This window comes from Ixodes scapularis, unplaced genomic scaffold (genome assembly GCF_016920785.2).
Source record: "Ixodes scapularis isolate PalLabHiFi unplaced genomic scaffold, ASM1692078v2 PGA_scaffold13__105_contigs__length_92229423, whole genome shotgun sequence".
Lineage (NCBI taxonomy): Eukaryota > Metazoa > Arthropoda > Arachnida > Ixodida > Ixodidae > Ixodes > Ixodes scapularis.
Genome location: NW_024609839.1, coordinates 70,624,421 through 70,643,567, shown reverse-complemented (window position 1 = coordinate 70,643,567; position 19,147 = coordinate 70,624,421). Strand labels below are relative to the sequence as shown.

At 48.7% G+C, this 19,147-nt stretch overlaps 1 protein-coding gene across 1 annotated transcript; it reads right to left on the bottom strand.

The window, feature by feature from the left end:
- Nucleotides 1-6,620: 6,620 nt before the first annotated feature.
- On the bottom strand, nucleotides 6,621-18,646 carry LOC121835456 (fat-like cadherin-related tumor suppressor homolog). The gene is made up of 3 exons (XM_042289667.1): nucleotides 18,374-18,646; nucleotides 7,292-10,255; nucleotides 6,621-6,800 (listed from the first exon to the last, which is right to left on the bottom strand). Exons 1-3 carry the CDS (start codon nucleotides 18,599-18,601, stop codon nucleotides 6,621-6,623), a joined length of 3,372 nt encoding a protein of 1,123 aa, XP_042145601.1. The 5' UTR covers nucleotides 18,602-18,646.
- Nucleotides 18,647-19,147: the final 501 nt, after the last annotated feature.

The window sequence follows — 19,147 nt, the reverse complement described above, 5'->3', positions numbered from 1 at the left end:
GCCCGAAATCGGCAGGACGCCGCGCGCACCGCTTGAAAAAAAAAAAAAACGAAACGTATCCGCGCCCTTCTTTTTTTTTCTTTTCTTCTGTCTTTTTAGGAAAGTTTTTTGACCGTGTTTACCTGGAGGCTGGACGCAAACGGACACTCCGATCAGCACCGAGCTGACAGTGCGTAAGAAGCTTGGCGCTATAGTCGGATGCAACCTAAGAACAATCTTTTGGCTCCACCCACAAGCGCATTGCGCCCATGTGAAGTGCCTCCGCCGTCGAGAAAGTAGTTCGCTAGGAACGTTGCTTTTTCTTCCTCCAGGAAACGTGTCTTAAACTACTACAATATTTATTTAATTCATTCAGGACATTTAAATAAGTTAGAATACGTTTTTGTCAACGAAATAGCTGTTTAGTAAAGAAAGAAAGTCATGTCCAATGTACCGTCTTCCCAATTCATTTTCTGTCCAAGATACTGTCTGACATACCGTCTAACATACCTCTCAGCAGTGCTAAGCCTCGCGCCCGCTTCGAAATTTTTGTTGGCGATAGCGTCGCTGGATTCTTACGTTTTTGCGCAAAAACTGCTGCAAACGCAAGCCGATACCATTAAGATTTCGTGGCGTAACCTCGGGCACGTAAAACACGGTGCAAAAAAAGCAGAATAATTGTCACGAGAAACTAGCGTCGCGTTGCTAAGGCCAGCAGCCATGTTGAGCTTCTTTTTTCTTTTTTTTCAAAAGGATCGCGATTGGTTTACGGAATCGTGACGTCATGAAAACGATTGGCTGGCGTTTCTCGGCGTAGGATTACATTTTCCTCTGAGAGGCATTTCCGGTTTTTTCTTAGCTTGCAACCAACTATAGCTGGAACACATGAATGGTCCAACGCGAGCACGTAACTCACGTAACTCTTACCGCACTTTCAGTGTGGGAGGAAAAGGGAGCACACTGACGTTCGCTGCCCGCGGCCAGACCCTGGCCAATACCGGCTAGAGGAAACCAGGCCTCTACCTTTGCTCCCCAAACGTCATCAATTGTGGACTCGCGCAGCGCGCCGCCTCGTTCCCGCGTCAGAGCAACCACCCACGCGCCTTGCGCTTGACGAGCGGGTTGAGGGGGAGGTCCACTAACGGTGACGCCGAACACCGGCCTCGTCTTCAAGATGGCACAACCCTCGCGACCCAATTACTCGCGCCGGCGCGGAGAACGGCGCGACCGCTTCCAAATTGCCCGGATTGCGGAAGAAGCGGGGGGTTAGAATTATATTCTGCTGCCTTTCTTAGAACCGGAGCGCGGCGAACGCCAATCGGAGCCGTCCGACCGAATCGGGCTCCGCGAGACACTCACGTGAACTGACGGTCGGCGGGGTCCCGGCGTGCCCGTCCACGAGTCACGTGACGCTCCGTCGTCGCGTGATTGGCTAGGGCAGTGCGTGATGATGTACGCCGTGGTCCCCGGCTCCTGAACGCGGTGACGGTTCTTTCACACGGGCCCGTAGCCCATTCCGTTTCGAGTGCGTCATCAGCGGAAGGCTCGGTGTCGGAGTTCGGTTCCCGCGCCTTTCCACGTCGGCAGTCCGTTGTGCTCCGTGAAGCTGCCGGTGCTGTGGAAACTATGAGCTCATTCGACGAGTCGTACGTCAGTCTTTTGTCACGCGATCACGCTTTAGCCCATGTAGGGGCGCAAGAACCGGGGTCAGGCGATGAATGGAAGGCGGTCGATTTGGTCTGGAGATGACGTAGCTTCCACCGCACCAGCAGCCGAGGCGTGAGCGGAGCGTATAGGTGCCTGCACACTCGGTATTCCTTCTCGGCACGAAGGAGAGCATTATGAGGACAGCTCGGGTGACGATGGGGAAAGTGAGCGTAGATGAGATTTCGAATTCGGACTGGGCGACCGCTCTAGCTAGCTCCTTGAACGGTACTGCCTTAAGCGTAGTTGGGGACGTTCTTGAGCTATTTTATTTTGTTTCTGCGATTAACGCGTTTTACGATGGCGAGATTGTATAAGCAAGTACCGCATCTAATGTGCTTCTTTTTTTTTTTTGTCACTCGCCTTCTCGTTGACCGGCACAGGTCTAGTGAGAACTTCGCCATTTGTATTTCTAATGTTTATGAATGAAGTGTCGAAATAAGGGGCTGCAGAATTCCATACAATTCGAAAGACGAATAATTACCGCGGCACCTTTTATTTCGTACAACAATTTACTTTAACAACTTGCGAAGATATGCAATGTTTGGAACTCCAGAGTAGGCAACGCCACCCAATTGAGAATACGTAATAGAAAGAAGCCGGGGAGCTGGCGCCTATCCCAGTGTGCGGTAAAAACAGGCGTTGCTTTTCGAGCAAAATGTGAGCCATTAACAAAAATAATTAATACAGGCCATTGAGCTGTGGACAGCCTGGCTGCCACCACGTCTAGACATACATACGAACAAACTAGACATACTCATTTTGACTAGCGCAACCTGAACTTCTCAATGAAAAGACAAATGGCGCAGCTCAGAGTCACAATCTTATCTGAACCAGAAAGGTGAATGTCAATCACCTTCGCTACAGTCGGAGACAGGTTAAGACTAAAAAGGGCAGAGGTGGGAAGAGCTTCCACTTCACTCTTAACCAGCCAAAGGCTATAGAATATCTTGTTTTCTTCTAAATTCTTAGTAGATATTTTTTTTTTTGAGTAGCGAGCCGGCGTTTGGGGGTTTGTCTGTTAAGTACAGACGAAGGGCAGCCCCGTATGCCTCCCCCCCCTCAGAAGAGGTTGGCGTGGTGCCGTTATATGAGGTTTTAGTGCATTTTATGCCCCATAATAGCGATAATCAAAAAAGAATCGTAGGAAAAAAAGACTGTAAACAGTTGCAAGCATGGCGGCCCGACTGGTGCCCCATACCACAGCCTCCTCTGTACTCACAAAGCCTGGCAGTTGGACGACGGAACCATAGAGTGGCCGGTCGCAGATTTGGAGCCCGAGGGTCTGGTACGACAGAGCATTTCTCGGGGAGTCTGGTATTCAGCGCACAGCTTTTGCAGTGGCGAGGACCCGAAACATGGTTTTTAAACCCGACGAGAAAAGAAGCGGTAGTCCGAGGAACGCGAGAAACAGGAGCGGACATTCCATCGGTCGGGACAAGTGTGTTTCGGCGTCTCGCCGCAGCGGGGCGTCTATTACATGACTTTTGTCTGCCACTCTACCTTTTCGCTTTCGGCGGCCGCGTCTCGTGGGGATCTGCCAGGCTTTGTCAGTAGAGAGGAGACTATGCCCATACATACAAACAGGTGAAACGTGCGCGTGGACGAATCGTTGGCAAGCTTGCAATTGTGCGGGCATGCTCGCACGAGCGGAGACATACGGCAGCTTTCAGTCACTCTACTTGCAATCGTCTGCATACGCGCTAAGATAGGTTCTGACAATGTTGATCTTGCGGGACGGTGCTCTCCGAGAATGGCGACAACGGATACCAAAGCCAGGAAAGAAGCTAGAGTACGCATGAGCGAGAAATATTTGCAGCGACCTTTCTCTCCCCAGCTCGGCAATGCATGAAATCCAGTACTTGAGAAGCGAGTGTTTAAATTTGTTCAGAAGACACGAAAGAGTCGTTTTGGGGAGAGAAGAAACTATACATCTATTAATTTCCCCGCCGAATTTAGCGGTGAGACTGAATTGGTGTATAGGACACGTGACGTCAATTTTTCAACTAAATTTAGCGGGGAAACTAAATTAGTCCATAGGTCTCGTGACGTCCGGTCACGTGTCGTCAATTCTCCCGCTAAATTTAGTGGGGAAACTGAATTGTGTATAAGTGTCGTGACATTAACTTCCCCGCTAAATTTAGCGGAAAATGGACAGACGGACGGACAACACTTTTTATGATTGTGGGGGGGGGGGGGGGGGGGGTTCGTTAAAAAGCATTTCATGCTTTCAAAAGACCACTGGGCTCTTTATCAGCCCGTTAAGTGACCCGCATGTTTCGGACACTGTCGCCGTTGAGTCACAGTGGGGCGACGATACGGCACCTTCGACGTCCGCCGGCACTGGAATGAAAACCAGGAGAGCGTCACCACTCGGTTTCACTTCCGAGATGACCCCTTCTAACCCCGTAGCGACAAGTCGATCGTTTGCGTCGCCGTGGACGTCAGAGAAATGGACGCGCGCAGGAAATGACACCAGCCAACGTTGACAGAGCGCGCGCTTCTCGGGTGCCAGTGGAGGTGCGCCGGAAGTCGCCGGAGAAGTCGGGGGAAAGGGGAGGTTCACTTCCGGTCGTTCCTGCTCCCTATTTGTAACTCCCGAGGGGCGGGAGGGGGGACCGGACACTCGTTCCCGAAACTCTTCGCAGACGACGTGGCTGAGCGGTCGCCGGGGAATGTCGTTGCTCGCCTCGAGATCGCGCGAGGATAGAACGACGACTCACGAATACACGGCACTTTTGCCTGTAACGCGATACTAGTAACGGCGCTACCGGTAACGCCTTACTGTTTCTTTTTTTCGGAAACGTAGCAACATATTCGGGAAACTTTGAAGACAGTAACCGATAACGGACTTACAATACTTATTTCGAATAACGGGAAACGTAGTTACGTTATTCGTTACAGATCTTCCCTATAGACTTAAAGGAAATCGCACTTCAATTCGCTTGGTGTTTCTAGGCGCCGAGTAATATGAATCCTTACACTCGTTCCACATAGTATCATACCTTCAAACTTCTTTCTTAAAATGTGGTGTCTATGCGCATATGTAACATTAAACAATAACACGTTTTAATACATGTAGATAGAAAGCAACGTGCGTTACGTTTTATCACTAACGGTAACGCAACGCTCCTTTCATTTTGAAGTACGTTGGTATAGCGTTCATTGTATTCGCAATTAACGAGTAACGTATTTCGTTATACTGGTCCGCGTTCGCGTACTTTGTTTCACCTTAGAGGGTGAACCGCAGTGGATGCTACGAGCCATCGGAGCCAATCCAATGCCTTGTGAGAGTCACGTGACACTCGGGAGCGGCGCACTGTGATGCGTTCACAGTGCTATATTAGCTGGGATGGCCCGCAGCTTCCGCTGTGATCCACCCTAAGGAGAAACGCGAGAGGTTGTCGACACGCCGGTCATTTCATCCGGGGCAATTCGCCCACGAGACGCGGCAGTTGGTTGGCCATGGGAAGCGCAGGACTGTTGATCAAGGTGCGAGATACAGGCGCCAAGGGACGAGCAGTATGCGAGGCTTAAGACACCTCTCCGCTCGAAGGCATTTGGTCTTTCCGTAAATTGGGTGTAGAACACTGGCCTTCCATTAACAGTTGAAGCGTGTACAACGACAACTAGTCTGCCATCAAACGCGCAGAATAACGCGCCGCTTTGATTCGGATGAAGAAACAAAATTACAAAACACTGTTAACGGAATAACTAAAAAAAGCATCATTGCGGTTCTGCATTCATTGCGCGGTAGTTACTTGAATATGTCACCGATATTTCCTTTGTGATTCGGAGGACTAAAACCCCCTGATTTTACAACCATTGCGTGTCATGAACTATCTCGACATTTTTGTGGACCAAAAAAAAAACGGGAAGATTCGTGTTTGGTGCTCCGAATAACAGTTATCTGATCCGCGAGCTGTTATTGATTGATAAGCACCGAGGCATTAATCGCAGCATTTTCATCCCCTTGAGAGGAAATCAAAATTCAACCTTCACTAGTGCGACGCTAAAGTAATAAACTAATCTCGTGAACATTCAATCATACATAATGTCTACCACGCATGGTGCGGTTTCCCCGCCACTTCGCAGCCTCGCAGCCCGACTGCGCGAGATAATGTGAAACGAGCGAATATTTTCGCAGCGGCAAAACAGAGGGACGTCCGGATCTCCGGGGCCGCGCCGTCCTTCCCAGCTCATTTATCACTTCCCGTTCGCACGAGTCCGTGAAAACCGGCGCTCTTTCCGGCGAAGATTAGCGCGCGCACACAGTCGCACGCGGGCTTATCGCAAGCAGAGACGACCTGGGTCTCGCAGTGAGGGTGACGGAAGCAGCCAGGGTCCGAGTACCGGTGGCAGTAGGGCACGCGGGAGAGTGAGGACGATATATTCTGCAGAACGACAGACACTAAGCCCGACCCGCAGCCGCACTCGCAGTGCCTGATGTAACAAACGTGCTTCGTGCACTCGCACTGCAAGAGATACTGGGAATGGTCAACGCTCGAATCGAGAATGGCACGACGAGCGCGTTTGTCGCGGTTGTAACGGTCGAGTATGAATTAGAAAGAAGACTCGTTCTACAGTCGCCGAAAATAATTTGCTTCAAAAGCGACTACTGGAAGTCTTACAGTGGTGCCCACAGGACGACCACTGTATAGTCGCTGACAACTGAAGATACGCAGAGCATGCCTCATGATGCTTACGCTTCTCGCTCTGTGATTGGTTCTTCAGTGTTCTTGTTGGCCAATGCCTCAATCTGATTGGCTGTGGAACGATAATGAGATGCTCAGTAGTCGACACACCCTGCGTTCCTTAAGCCGTCGGTGACTATAGAAATAACGCACCGATTTCTTTTTATATAAATACAGCGAAAAAAAGTGCTTCGCTCATACCTAGAAACAAGAATATTAACAGAAAGTGAACTATACATAGACCTAGAGTAACCAAAATGGACACGGACCTTTGTCGTCGATGGAGAACACTCCGACGCCGTCCCCGTCCACGATGGCGTAGGTGAGCTTGCCGTCGTTGCCCGTCTTGTCATCATCCACGGCACTGAGCGTCGTCACTAGAGTGTCTCGCGGCTGGTTTTCGGCAACACTGGCGTTGGCCACCTGCAGAAACGAATTCCTCGCCAGGTCCATAAAGCTACAGCCAGGAACGAGAACTAGAGACGCCGAATGAGCCTACGTAGAGTTCTCGGCACACTTTTCCCCGGTTGTCTTGCGGGCGCCGCCATTTCGTTACCTAGTGCAGACCGGGCGCGCAAGAGGCGGTAGTTACTACTTGCGAACCTGACTTTCTAAGGTTTATGTACGGTACCAGAAAGCTCCGGAGATATCGATTTGCTCGGTCGGGGACTGTTGTAGCGTTTCGGCAAGACGGAAAAGTGTTAATTTGGGTCTCAGACAACTGGCACAACTGGCAACAAGATAGCTAAAGCGTTTTAACTTTGAAGCAGCTTAATCAGCAGCTCAAATATTTTCAAAGCACGGCGGAAAGCGAGGAGCGAGTGCCGGAGGTAGAGCGTCCGAAAGACACGCCTTGCCGCTTTAATTTTTTATAAGCGACTATAATTATTCTCCATGGAACTTCGAGTGCTCACCTGATCGGGGAAGACGGGGGCGTGCAGGTTCTCGTTGACGTCCTCGATCTCGACGATGAGCGTGGAGACCGCTGTGAGTGGAGGTTCTCCACCGTCCGTGGCTCGCACGGTCACGTTGTACAACCGACAGGTCTCGAAGTCCAGAGGCGCACTGAGTCTCACCGTGCCCATATCGGGGTCGACGTCGAAGATATCTCCGTGGTCGCCGTCCACCTTGTAAGTAACCTTTCCCCCGTCCCCAAAGTCGGGGTCTATCGCCGACATGGAGGTCACAACCGAGCCGAGCGGCAGGTCTTCCCGTATTCGAGCCACGTATTGCAGTAACGTGAACTTGGGCGTGTTATCGTTCACGTCACGCAGTCTAATGGTCACCGTGGCCGTAGACGTCAGGGGCGCCAAGAGCGCTCCGTCGATGACCTTCACGACGAGATCGTACCTCTCCTGGCGCTCCCGGTCTAACCGTGCGTTGACAGTGAGCAGACCGGCGCTGGAGTCCAGCTGGAAGTCTGAAGTGTCCGTGTCCAGTTGGAAGTGGATTTCGGCATTAACGCCTTCGTCCTTGTCAGTCGCCCTCAGTCTGGCGACTGAAGTGCCGTTAGCAACATCCTCGTTAATAACGAAGCTGTACGACGCCTTTTCGAACACGGGTGCATTGTCGTTGACGTCAACCACCTTGACAACGACGGTCTTCGACTCGGACTTGGACGGTTGGCCCAGGTCGTAGGCGGTGATATTGAGGACATAGGAAGGTGTGACTTCGCGGTCGAGAGGCGCGGACAGATGGAGGGAGCCCTGGTGCATGTCCATTCTGAAGCAGGAGTCCTCGTCGCCATTTGACACGACGTAGACAAGTCTTCCGTTGTAGCCGTGATCCAGGTCCTTGGCTTCAAGGTAGGCCAGAACGGAGCCCACCGGCAGGCTCTCGTTGACTGCCACTTCGTGCGGCGAGCCCTCGGGGAACTCCGGGGAATGTCGGTTCTCTAAGAAGCTAGGTGCCGTCGGTTCCACGCGGTCCAGGAGGACGGCGCTGCCTCGCGGGTTGTTTCGCTCGGCTGCACGCAACTGGTCGCGCAGCTTCTCGGTGACACCGACATCCCTGCATTCCGCCGAGGCCCTCCGGCTTCCGACAACGCGGACAACTACCGTCATCACGTCGGCAAAATGACGTCCATCCGTCGCAGTCACGTTGAACGACCTCTCCTTGCTGCCGCCTTTCTGATTCAGGTCGCACGCGAGGGTCACCACTCCCGTGCCCGAATCCAACTGAAAGCAGCTGTCTTCGCCGGCCGTTTCCATCTTGTACGTCACGGAACCGGTGCCTCCCTCGTCGAAGTCGATCGCAGACAAGGTCAGAATCTCCGTTCCTATGGCGGCCTTTTTCGGTACCGTGGCGACACAGTCCACTTTTTCGAACTGGGGCCTGTGATCGTTGACGTCCCTCAGCCTCACCTTGAGGGCCATCTCCGCTTGACGCTGGTATGGAACGCCCCAGTCCGTGGCACGGATGCGAAGAACGTAACTTTTCCTCATCGTTTCGAAGTCCAGGACTTCCGTTGTGCGCACTTCGCCACTAAAGGGATCTACACTGAAGGGGACCTTGTTCAAGTTCACAAGGCTGTAACTGACGTAACCGTTTTCTGCTTCGTCCTCGTCGACGGCGTGAACTGTGAATACATTGCTTCCGACCGGTTTATTTTCATCGATTAGAATGTCAACGGAGCTTTGATTAAAAGCGGGAGCGTTGTCATTGCAGTCGAGGACTTTGACGTTGACGATTGTCGTGGTTTTCCGGCGCTGCCCACCGCCCCTCGCCGCCGCGTTTGTGGCGCTTACCGTCAACGAGTAGTAGCGCTTAAACTCGCGGTCTAACAAGCGCCGCGTGCTTATCTGGCCCGTCCTGACGTTGATGCTGAACGTCGCGTCATCGTCCCCCATCTCGATGTGGTATGCTATCCTTGTTGGAGACTCGGGACCGTAAACTTTAGCGACGACGCGAACTACGGGACTACCCGGGGGCGCGATCTCTTCGACATCGACGTCGTACTCTGACTTCTCGAACTGAGGCACCAGGTTGCTCATATCGGACAGTTTCGCCCTCACGACCTCGTCCGTGTACTGGGACGGCGTCCCTTGGTCCCAGGCCCTCAACGTTAGTGTGTATCCTCTAGGGTTCAGCGGCCTTCCTGGTCTAGGGTCTACCTCAATGTTGTATTCTCCGGGCTGGGCTCCAGAGACCACCTTGAAGTGATCGTCAACGTCCCCGTCAACGATGGCCAGACCTCCGATCTTACCGTGGACGCCGGGATCTTCGTCCGTGACCCTGACTACGGCCCAAACTTCGGGCATGCCGGGTTCAAGAAGGGTCTGAATATGTCGCACGAAGATGGCGGGCCTGTGCTTGTTAACGGGTAGGACGTGCACCGTCACCTTAGCCGTGCTGGACTTGATGATGCTGCCTGTTTCGAGTTCCGTCCCTCTGTCCTCGGCAACAACAGTCAACTCGTAGGTGCTATTCTTTTGGAAGTCGAGGGGCCTGGTCAGGGTTATGGTACCCATGGTCGGGTGGATGGCAAACTGACGCGTCGGTTCGAGGAGTCGGTAGTATATTTCGCCGTTGACTCCCAAGTCCGGGTCGTACGCGCTGAGCTTGAGCACACTCCGGTGTAATTGGGTGTCCTCGGGCACGCTGACGTTGTACGACGTCGGGTAGAATAGAGGGTTGAGGTCGTTGGTGTCTGTCACCTCCACCAGGACCTCACAGTGGACGTCGTAGAGCCTCTTGTGCTGGTGCGCGTAGAACACGGAGGCTTTCACCTTGAGGCGGTAGTTGTCTTCGGACTCACGGTTTAATACTGCTGTGTTCTCGGTCCGCGTCCGAATGAAAAGGAACCAGAAATCCCCGACGTGACGGGCCTCAACCTTGAAGCGCTTGTCCTTGTCACCTCCAGCGATCTTGTAGCGAATCTGCAAGACAAATCAGACGGGGTCTCATTCGCGAGATACTAGACGAAATTTAGCACACTGCTCTACAAGGTTCAGTCAAAATTGAGACAAGCGATTCAAACAACATTCGCCCTTTTCCGCGGAGTATGCTAGCGCACTGCAGCTCGGAGTAAAAGCTGGCACTGCAGAACTCGAATTTTCGGTTCCAAGCTTTCGTCCACCCGTTTCGGTCATGAGTATCATTACCGGCGTGCCGCCGTGTATCACTGCCGCCTGATGCACGTGAAAGACCCTAGGCTAGTAGACGTAGTACCCCGGCTGCTACTCTTAGCATGACCCATTGCCGCCATACTACGACGACGCTGTTGTGACCGCATTTTGCCGGTAATGACTTATAACTAGCACTCTAAAATAAAAAGGTAGTCACGCGCGATTTCCCGAGAGAAGGCGCTGCAGAAAGCTGATAATTGTTTCACAAAGAGGAATTTTATTCGAAACTCCAATTGTTCGCTTAATTTTTCGTTTAAGGATGATGGAACACAGGTGCGCAGCAAGGTAATCTGTGGGTCTCCATCGATAAGATAAGTGGCTATTACGCTTTTAGGGAAGCGAGCAGAAAGGATAAAGCAGGAAAAAGTTCATTAAAAGTTTTACTTGTCGCTTGCAACTCTCATATCAAAACTAATGATAAATTTTCCCTCGTAGAGTCGTATAAAATCTATGCGGTCCAGGCCTATCCGGTCCAGGCCTGTGCGGTTCAGGCATGTGCGGTCCAGGCCAGTCTTGGGCAGTAACTAGTTACAAGTAACGCGCGACCGGTAACTAGTTACTTTTTCAGTAACTTGTAACTGTAACTCGTTACTGTTTAGTGAAAGTAACTTGTAATTGTAACAGGGTTACTATTTTTTGGAAAGTAACTGTAAAGAATGGCGTTACTTCTCAGATTTATGTGCAAAAATATTGCAAATACGACCATCAAATCGCCTTGCAACTCGTGAGAGAGTCCCAAGTCCTGATACGGGAAGGGCACAGCTAAAACTGTTGCACAAACCGCCTGGACCACGAAATAAAAAATAAAAAAATAATAATAAAATACACTAAATTTTGGGAGACCCTGCTTGGCCAAGCTGACCCCGCCATCTGGGAGAATCGGGACGTTTGTGTCCGTACCCGCATGGTACGTAGCCCCTTAGCGCTCGCCGATGGAACAAAGCGCGACATCTCTAAAGTGTTTCTCTTTTCTTTGTCCGGCGGAGGGAGTGAGTGCTTTTTGCAGAGGACAGTTTTTTTGTGATTGTCGCCCCAAACTTCCGCAGGCTTAAAGGTGTAGGGAAACGAAATTCCAGCGCCAATTTTGGAGCTTTAATCTATGTTGCAGCATATCCTAAAAAAACACCAGGCTTTCGTTGAAAGGCACAAGCAAACTAATCTTAAAGCTTATTAAAGGATATTTTAATGTACACCTGGTGGATGCATGCGAAACTTATTTGTGAGGTAATCTAGCAACGGTAAGGGACTTGCTACGTAGTCATGACGTAGCAAGCTCTATCGGAGCAGCGCCGCTCTTCGGAATTTCAACATTTCCCTCCCAGATCGCGCATTGAACCGAAAAGTCCAAGAAGACGGAAAGAAAAGACTCCCCTCTATCTCGGACCCTCGTTCGTGCAGCCCGTTGCTCATAATTTGGACAAAAGTTGCTTTTCCCAGCCCGTTCACCCCTAAGCTGACAGTGCTGTGGACGCTACGTGCACCTTGGGCCAGCCACATGCTCGTCACCCCGCGGGTACTTCGAACGGCTCGGTTGTAACGCGCTGACGCTATTAGCGAGTTTTAGTAGACCGTGTTTCCCCCTCCCTTAAGCCCCTCCGCTACCCGGCACTCTACAGTCAAGGCCATCGGCGCGCAGGCGCAGTGGCGGTTTCTTCGTAGCGGAGGGTTGGCGGAGGGGGAAACACGGTCTACTAAAACTCTCTATTGACACCACCACAACGCTCACAACGCCACCAACGGCAAAGCTCATAACCACTCCATCCTCGCTACGCCACGAACGCGGGAAATTTTTCCTCTGTTTTCGTTTGCGTTGGATATCTCATGACGCATCGCGCTCTCCGTTCGCTTCTCTTGGAGCGCTTGCTCGAGTGCACCGTTTGGAACGAAAAATATAGCCGGTCGTTCAAAATGCAAACGTGCGATTATCATTTTCAGTTATTATCCGTCATGCTTGACTCATTTCCGAACGAAATTTGAATATTTCAATTTTTGTTTCCGTACCCCTTTAAAGCACAACCCATTTTCCGAACCTCGTCTTTTTTCTAACCAAGCTTACGTTTCTTTCCCTTTAATCTGAATCGTACAACTCACTTCCCCTCTAATCTGAATCGTACAACTCCCAGGTGCACTCTAGGATGATCTTGACTTCCTTTTTTTTTTTTTTTTTGCAGCCCAAATACCGGCCTTGTTTCCCGACACCCACTTGTTGTCCCTTATCGGGTCCCGTCACTTGGGAAGGAGTATTCGCTCGAAACGTCTGTGACGCCTTGTTTGTTTGTTTTCTTGAAAATAAAAGACCGCCCTTAGCCATGACCAGGGAAGCTTGGCATCAGTTGATTTATATATATATATTCATATCGTGGGATTTCCGGGTAGTCTCTTCTATTTCGGGTGGTGAGATGGAGGAGCACAAACGTGTTCGATCTGGTTAGGAAGTGGCGGAGAAAAAATCACAACAGCCGTTGGGAATTCTACACGCAGTGGTCGATTGTACCTCGATCAGTGATTATTTTGCACCGCTGCCGTGTTTGGCGGGTTCGACGGAGGAATGTTTCCGCAACATTGCTCTCCAAGTTTTCAAGAGAAGCTTCGTGTTTTATGAAAGATCGTGCGCACGCAGTAGAAAACGAGGCGACCGACAAGTGCTAGAGGGATGGTGAACCTAAATTTGGATTTCAAACAAACAATGCTGGAGATGTAGGCGGGACGCTACAATCCTTAAAACACTACTAGTAAGGCGATATCTCAAATGGACGGCCGTATTTTTTGGAAAAAGAAGTCGAGATTGAACCAGGCCCACGAGGCGCGTGACCGTCAAGATACTTAGTTTCCTCCTCTCTTCGCTTCGCTCCCTCAAGGCCGCGAGGCGGAGAAGACGCGATGCCGTTCCCTCTCCTTCTCGGAGAAACATGACGTCAACATTCCTGCCCCAAATGCACCTCTTTTTTTCTGAAAAATACGGTCATCCGTTCGAGATATCGCTGTATGAGTGATGTTTTGGTGTTTGTAACATCCCGTTGCACGCTTTTGCCGCGTGTTTTGGGGAATCCAGTTTTCGGTTCAGCATCCATTTAAAGTGGCGTTAAAAAAAAATCTACAAAGCTGATAGCAAGGTGTGACTTATATTAATATTGACGTAACATTTGCATGACTTTTATTGCGTCCGTCCCAATTCGCTTTACCATGCAGAGAAATGCGGAATGAGAATTGACCGATTGTAAACTCGCAGCATGACTGGATATAGACTTTTTCCGCAAGGGCGCCGCCATCTTGAATTGTCGTCACTTCCAGTATGGGCGAAAACACTGTTTTGCCGTCGCCTCGCCAGTAGAAGGCATTTAGGATATAAACGTAACCGTCACACATTCACGTTTTGCCTCCCCTCTATTTTTTTACTATTTCCAAGTTGAAACGTTCTGATATTTTTTCGTCGCCCATACCGGATATGACTACTTGGCGGTCGGGGGCGAGAGTAAGCGGAAAAGGTCCATACAGAAGTACTAGACGCGTGCGGTTGTATTTGTGTATACCTTATGGTGGTCGCGCTTATTTTAAAGTTCTTTATGGATCATCACCAGGTATCTGTTACGTTAAAAGTGTGAAAAACTAAAGTCGCCTGTAATTTTTCCAAATAAGGAACTATACGTTCCTTATCATATAGTAGATTTACTCGGATACTGCACTCTTGGGTAGTAACACGTTACTGTAATTTCGTTACTTTTTTGGTAACTTGGAACTGTAACGAGTTACTTTTTTAATATGTAACTTGTAACTGTAGTTCTATTAGTTTTTTCTGAGGTAACGATGAAAGTAACGACGTTACTTTGGCCGTTACTTTCCAGTGTTTTATGAATAATAAATATATTGCTGATCAAGTACCCCCCTCCCCCCCCCCCCCCTCCCCCCCCCCAGTTTAGATTTTCCTTCCACTTTTCAAATCGTCTATTCCGACATTTCGAGTGTCAAGTTGGCCTTGCACAAACTTGTGAATACGTTCTTTCTCACGGGTCACGACCCGAATATAGCCACGTGTAGATTTCATGAAAACATCCTAGTTATCTTTACGCACGCGATTGTACTTCGTGACTGAACTATTACATCTTAGTGTCTTGAAGAACTATCTATGTTGTGTTTTTTCTTTTTTTCTGTGAAAACACTTTTTAATCGGGTGAATCAACCGTGAAACAACAATACACGCGGAGGGCACTGCGCATGTTTTGTATTTTGATTAGCGCCAGTACTCCACACTGCGCATGTTTCGTATTTTGATTTGCGCCACTACTCTGGCGTAAAAATTTTCAAACACTAATTTCGAGAAGCAACTTCTGCTAAGTTACAATATGAAGTAAAAAGCGTACTGTCTAATTTTATGCAATAAAACTTGGTGAGGGGCGTTTTCTAGTTTTTCCTATTTTTTGTTTTATAGAAAAGTAACTGAAAAGTAACGTCGTCACTTTTTAAAAGTAACTGTAACTGTAACGAGTTACTCTTTTGTTGCGGTAACTGTAACGGTAACTTCGCTACTTTTTTCTGAAATTAACTGTAACTGTAACGAGTTACTTTTTAAAAGTAACTTACCCAAGACTGGGATACTGCCTTAAATCATGATCTAGTTCCAGGAGCTATTCATGGTGAAAATCCAATAGGCAGAACCAAACACGTTAATGCTGATTATTAATAAAATCTTAATTTTGAAAATAACCAGATTCACTACCGTAAACAACACAATGCCTTCAAAAAAAAAAAAAAATCTATGCTAATTTAAAGGTAAGGAAGGTTCCTTTTGAATGTTTCCTCGTATTTTTTTCTAAAATAACGAGGAAATAACGGCGTTACTTCAGCGAAGTAATAGCAACTGTAACAAGTTACTCTTTTAATTTTGTAACTGTAAGTGTAACAAGTTACTCCCTCCATTTCGTAACTGTAACTGAATTACTTTTTTTTTTTGCCTGAGGAACTGTAACAGTAACACTGTTAGATCTTAGCAGTAACGTGCCCATAACGGGTCCAAGCTTATGCGGACAGGCCTATGCGGTTCAAAGTAGCAGGTACACCGTGGATGATAGAACCTAGATGGAGCCTTGAATCAGGAAGACAGTGCAGGAAAGCTGGGGAAACTTTCCCCATTATCCAGTCCCTGGCTACAATTCGGGTTTAACTGGGAGCACTTTATTCCTATACTTAGGTGTCACGCTTTCGTCTTCCGTGTTGCCATTAGACAGGCGAGAGTCAAACAGTTCTTTCGGACGCGTTACCTCCAATCCAGCGTTCACTCAGCCTCGCTATGGAGGAGGTGTTGGCTGAGCCAACATCTGGGCCTCCTGTGCGCTGGAAGGACTATGTTTATGTGTTACCCAACAGGCTAGAGAAATACATTCGCTCACGAACATACGAGGCAGATTTGCCTAGTAAGTTCCGTTTTTCGGTACAAGAAACCATGGCACGGGAAATGCATCATTTTAAATTAATCGTAGCTTGAAGTACATTGCCACGTAATTCGGTTCGACTCTGTCATATCGTGGCACAAGTGTTTGAATATCTTCTTCGTAGAAAGTGTGCCACCTGCGTCTTAGGCCAACGTCTTTGGAATCTAATGCAAAAACAGTTTGTGCAGCAGGGGCGATTTGTATTAATTTTGCGGAGGGATAATTTCAAAGCGTGAGAAGTGCCGTGTTACCGAGAGGGCGTGGAAAGAATGCTTGGAGCCGAGAGGAAGTTGAAACATGCTCTTATGACGCTCATACACCAACTCTCCTCTCCCTACGCGCGTGTTCTCAATAAGATGCTTTGCTACACGATGTTACGGGTAGGGCTGAGCATAGTGGAGAGTAGCCAATTTTCTTTGGTCAAATGTTTAGGTCCTTAGCACGACTTAAAGAAACAAAAGCGTGCATCAGCCTTACGAAGGGAATTTTGGAATTACACTAAAGTAGAGGGCAAATAGTAAGTAATATAATAAGAAAATGAGTAAGCGGCTGTTATTATTAATGTTTAACACGCTATTCCTTCGCTCCTGCATATCACTAGTTGTCTATTATAGTTTATTTTACGTATGTCTTTCTTTATGAGGCAATCTCTCATTGTGTGAGTTCCTATGATTGCTAGATATATGTGCAAATGTATATCTCAACCCATTATTTTTATATGATAAATATATAATCATTGTTCATACGTCCTGGCATTCTTTGAGTTTTAAGTAGCAAGTCTCAGAATAAGGAAACGAATTCTTAATTGAATCAAATAAACATCGAGTTCAAATCGTCAGTTATCCAGAAGTTTTAATTAATTTCTTCCACTGAATCGTTCATGACTAGAGACGGTGGCTGTCCAGCAATGCATCATTAACGCTCTGTCGGCCTTCGATATACGTTCGAAGCCGTTTTTCCACCAATGCTCCGCTCATTGCGGCTGGTCTATAAATGTCGCAAATTTGACGATGGATCTTTCACGGTCCGCATGGTCTGATATTTATCGCTTTCAAAAATCTCATCACACACCAGACGTCGAAATCGGCGGGCCGTTCTAGTCACTCAGACAGAGTTAATGTAAAGCACTACCCGTAAAAAATGATCACGGTTTAACAAAATGGCGTGAATGTGTGACTAATGATTGAACAAAACTGCTCGTGTGCCACTCAGAAGTGATTGCTCTCCTGTACCAAATGTAATTATCTTCAGTATGCACATCGTATTATTATATTATTTGATTATTCCTGGACATTTCGGTGGTCATTTACTCCAAAAGTGTCAAATTTTTGGACTCATTTTACACACACTCCCAGCCCCAAATAACGCCGAAAACACATGACTCAACAATTGCACTCCCTGTCAAAGTGGAGCTTTAGTAAAGCGTGCAGCTTCCTCCGCAGCGCCTAAAGTATTGCTAAAGACACGGTACCCTATTTATAGAGGACCCCCCCCCCCCCCCTAACAGTGTCATACGACGTCACGTCACGTCACTTCATCATGCGACGACGTCATCACGCGGTCATGTGGCACTACGTTACGTGGCATGTAATGCTTTCTAACTAAATGTAAGCGTTCCTCGCATTATTCGCCCCGTTTTTGTTTGGCAAAAAGCTGAGTGGCGCCGTCTGTCGAGTACACTTGCCACACTTCCGGTTCGCATATATTTCTTAATTTTTTACGCATCCTTATTTCACCGTAAGAGTGAATTACATCTGACTGCTCAACGAGAACATTTCTCGAGGGTCTGATCTGACCAACACTTCAAACCCACCATCTAATTCAGAACCGGAAATGCTTAAAAAAAAACATTAAACCTACACACAACAAAAAAAAAGTTGTTTTTTTTTTCTGTTTTTTTTTTTTTCTGCTACCTGGTTAGGAAAAACATTTCGCGAAATAATGTTCGTCGAAAAAAAAAAAAACATTTGGGGGCACTATTTATGTTACAATCCATATTTCTTGATTTGCGGGTGAAACCGTACTTGTACCCCTGTGGGATGATGATGATAACGTTTGTATCCAACTACTGTGCGCTCTGGGGTCCAGCGAACTCAGAGCGCACGCTCGTTGGGTACAAACACTATCCCCATCATCACCATCACGCAGGTGTACAATTTCGGTTTTGTCCGCAAATCGAAAAATTTTTTTTTTGTTGTTGTTGTAGCACACAGATTTGGGGAAAAAATGTTTCGACAATTTTTTTTTTTTTTTTAGACATGCTTGTTTTAACCAGGAAGGAAAATAATGTTCATAGGTTCAGTGTTTTCTTTAGTGCTATTTGCACACTGACGCCACCAGGCTTCAAAACACACGAGAAAGAGTGAATGGAACTTTGGAGATAAAGGTGGCTATATATAAATTTTTGTAACAGCTCTGCGCTCGCCAAGTGTCGTGAACGTACCTGCAGGCCCGGGTCCCCGACGAAGATGCCCATCTTCTCTGTCGGGGTGACGTACCGCTTGGGCCCCGAGTTTTCCGGGATGGAGGCGTTGTACACGGGTCGAGTGAAGGCCAGGCGGCGGCCGCCGCCGCCGCCGGACTCCGGGGACGCCAGCCCCGCCCTGGCGGTCAGAAGCAGCAGCAGCAGCCAGGCGCCGACGGCCGGCCATGGCCGCCCGCGCTGCACCATGGCGCTAGGCTCGAGTCGTCATCTCCACCGTCTCATCGCCGCCGCCTGCACACGGGGAAAAAAAAAAAAAAACACGCAGGGACTCGTCAGTTGACTTAGACACCGTGACTTGAGTCTAGGACAATTCGTCGAAAGCGCATTCGTCGAGGGCAAAGTGGCAAAACCCTTTTCAAGAGTCCATCAAGCTTGCGCCATCGCTAGGTGGCGCAAGCTATCCCCCCTTTACAAAGGATATAGCCATTAACAACCATCCATCCATTGGGCACGTAGCGTGTGATTGGATACGAGTACTCGCCGAACACTGACGCAGGCCTCCTGCTCAGAAATGGCGGACAGTCGTTGGCGCGGACTTCTCAAAAAGGGTCTATTCGCATTAAGCCGATCCCTAGAACGGCTAATATGTGGAAGGTGTCCGTTTGCAGACACGATATTTTCGTCAAAAGATGCGATGCATTGTGGTTGCGCGCTTTTCGGAACGACGCTTGACTTTACACACACGTGCGTGCTTGGCAGGGACGCTGAAAGCCCGGAGTTCGCTCTTGTAAC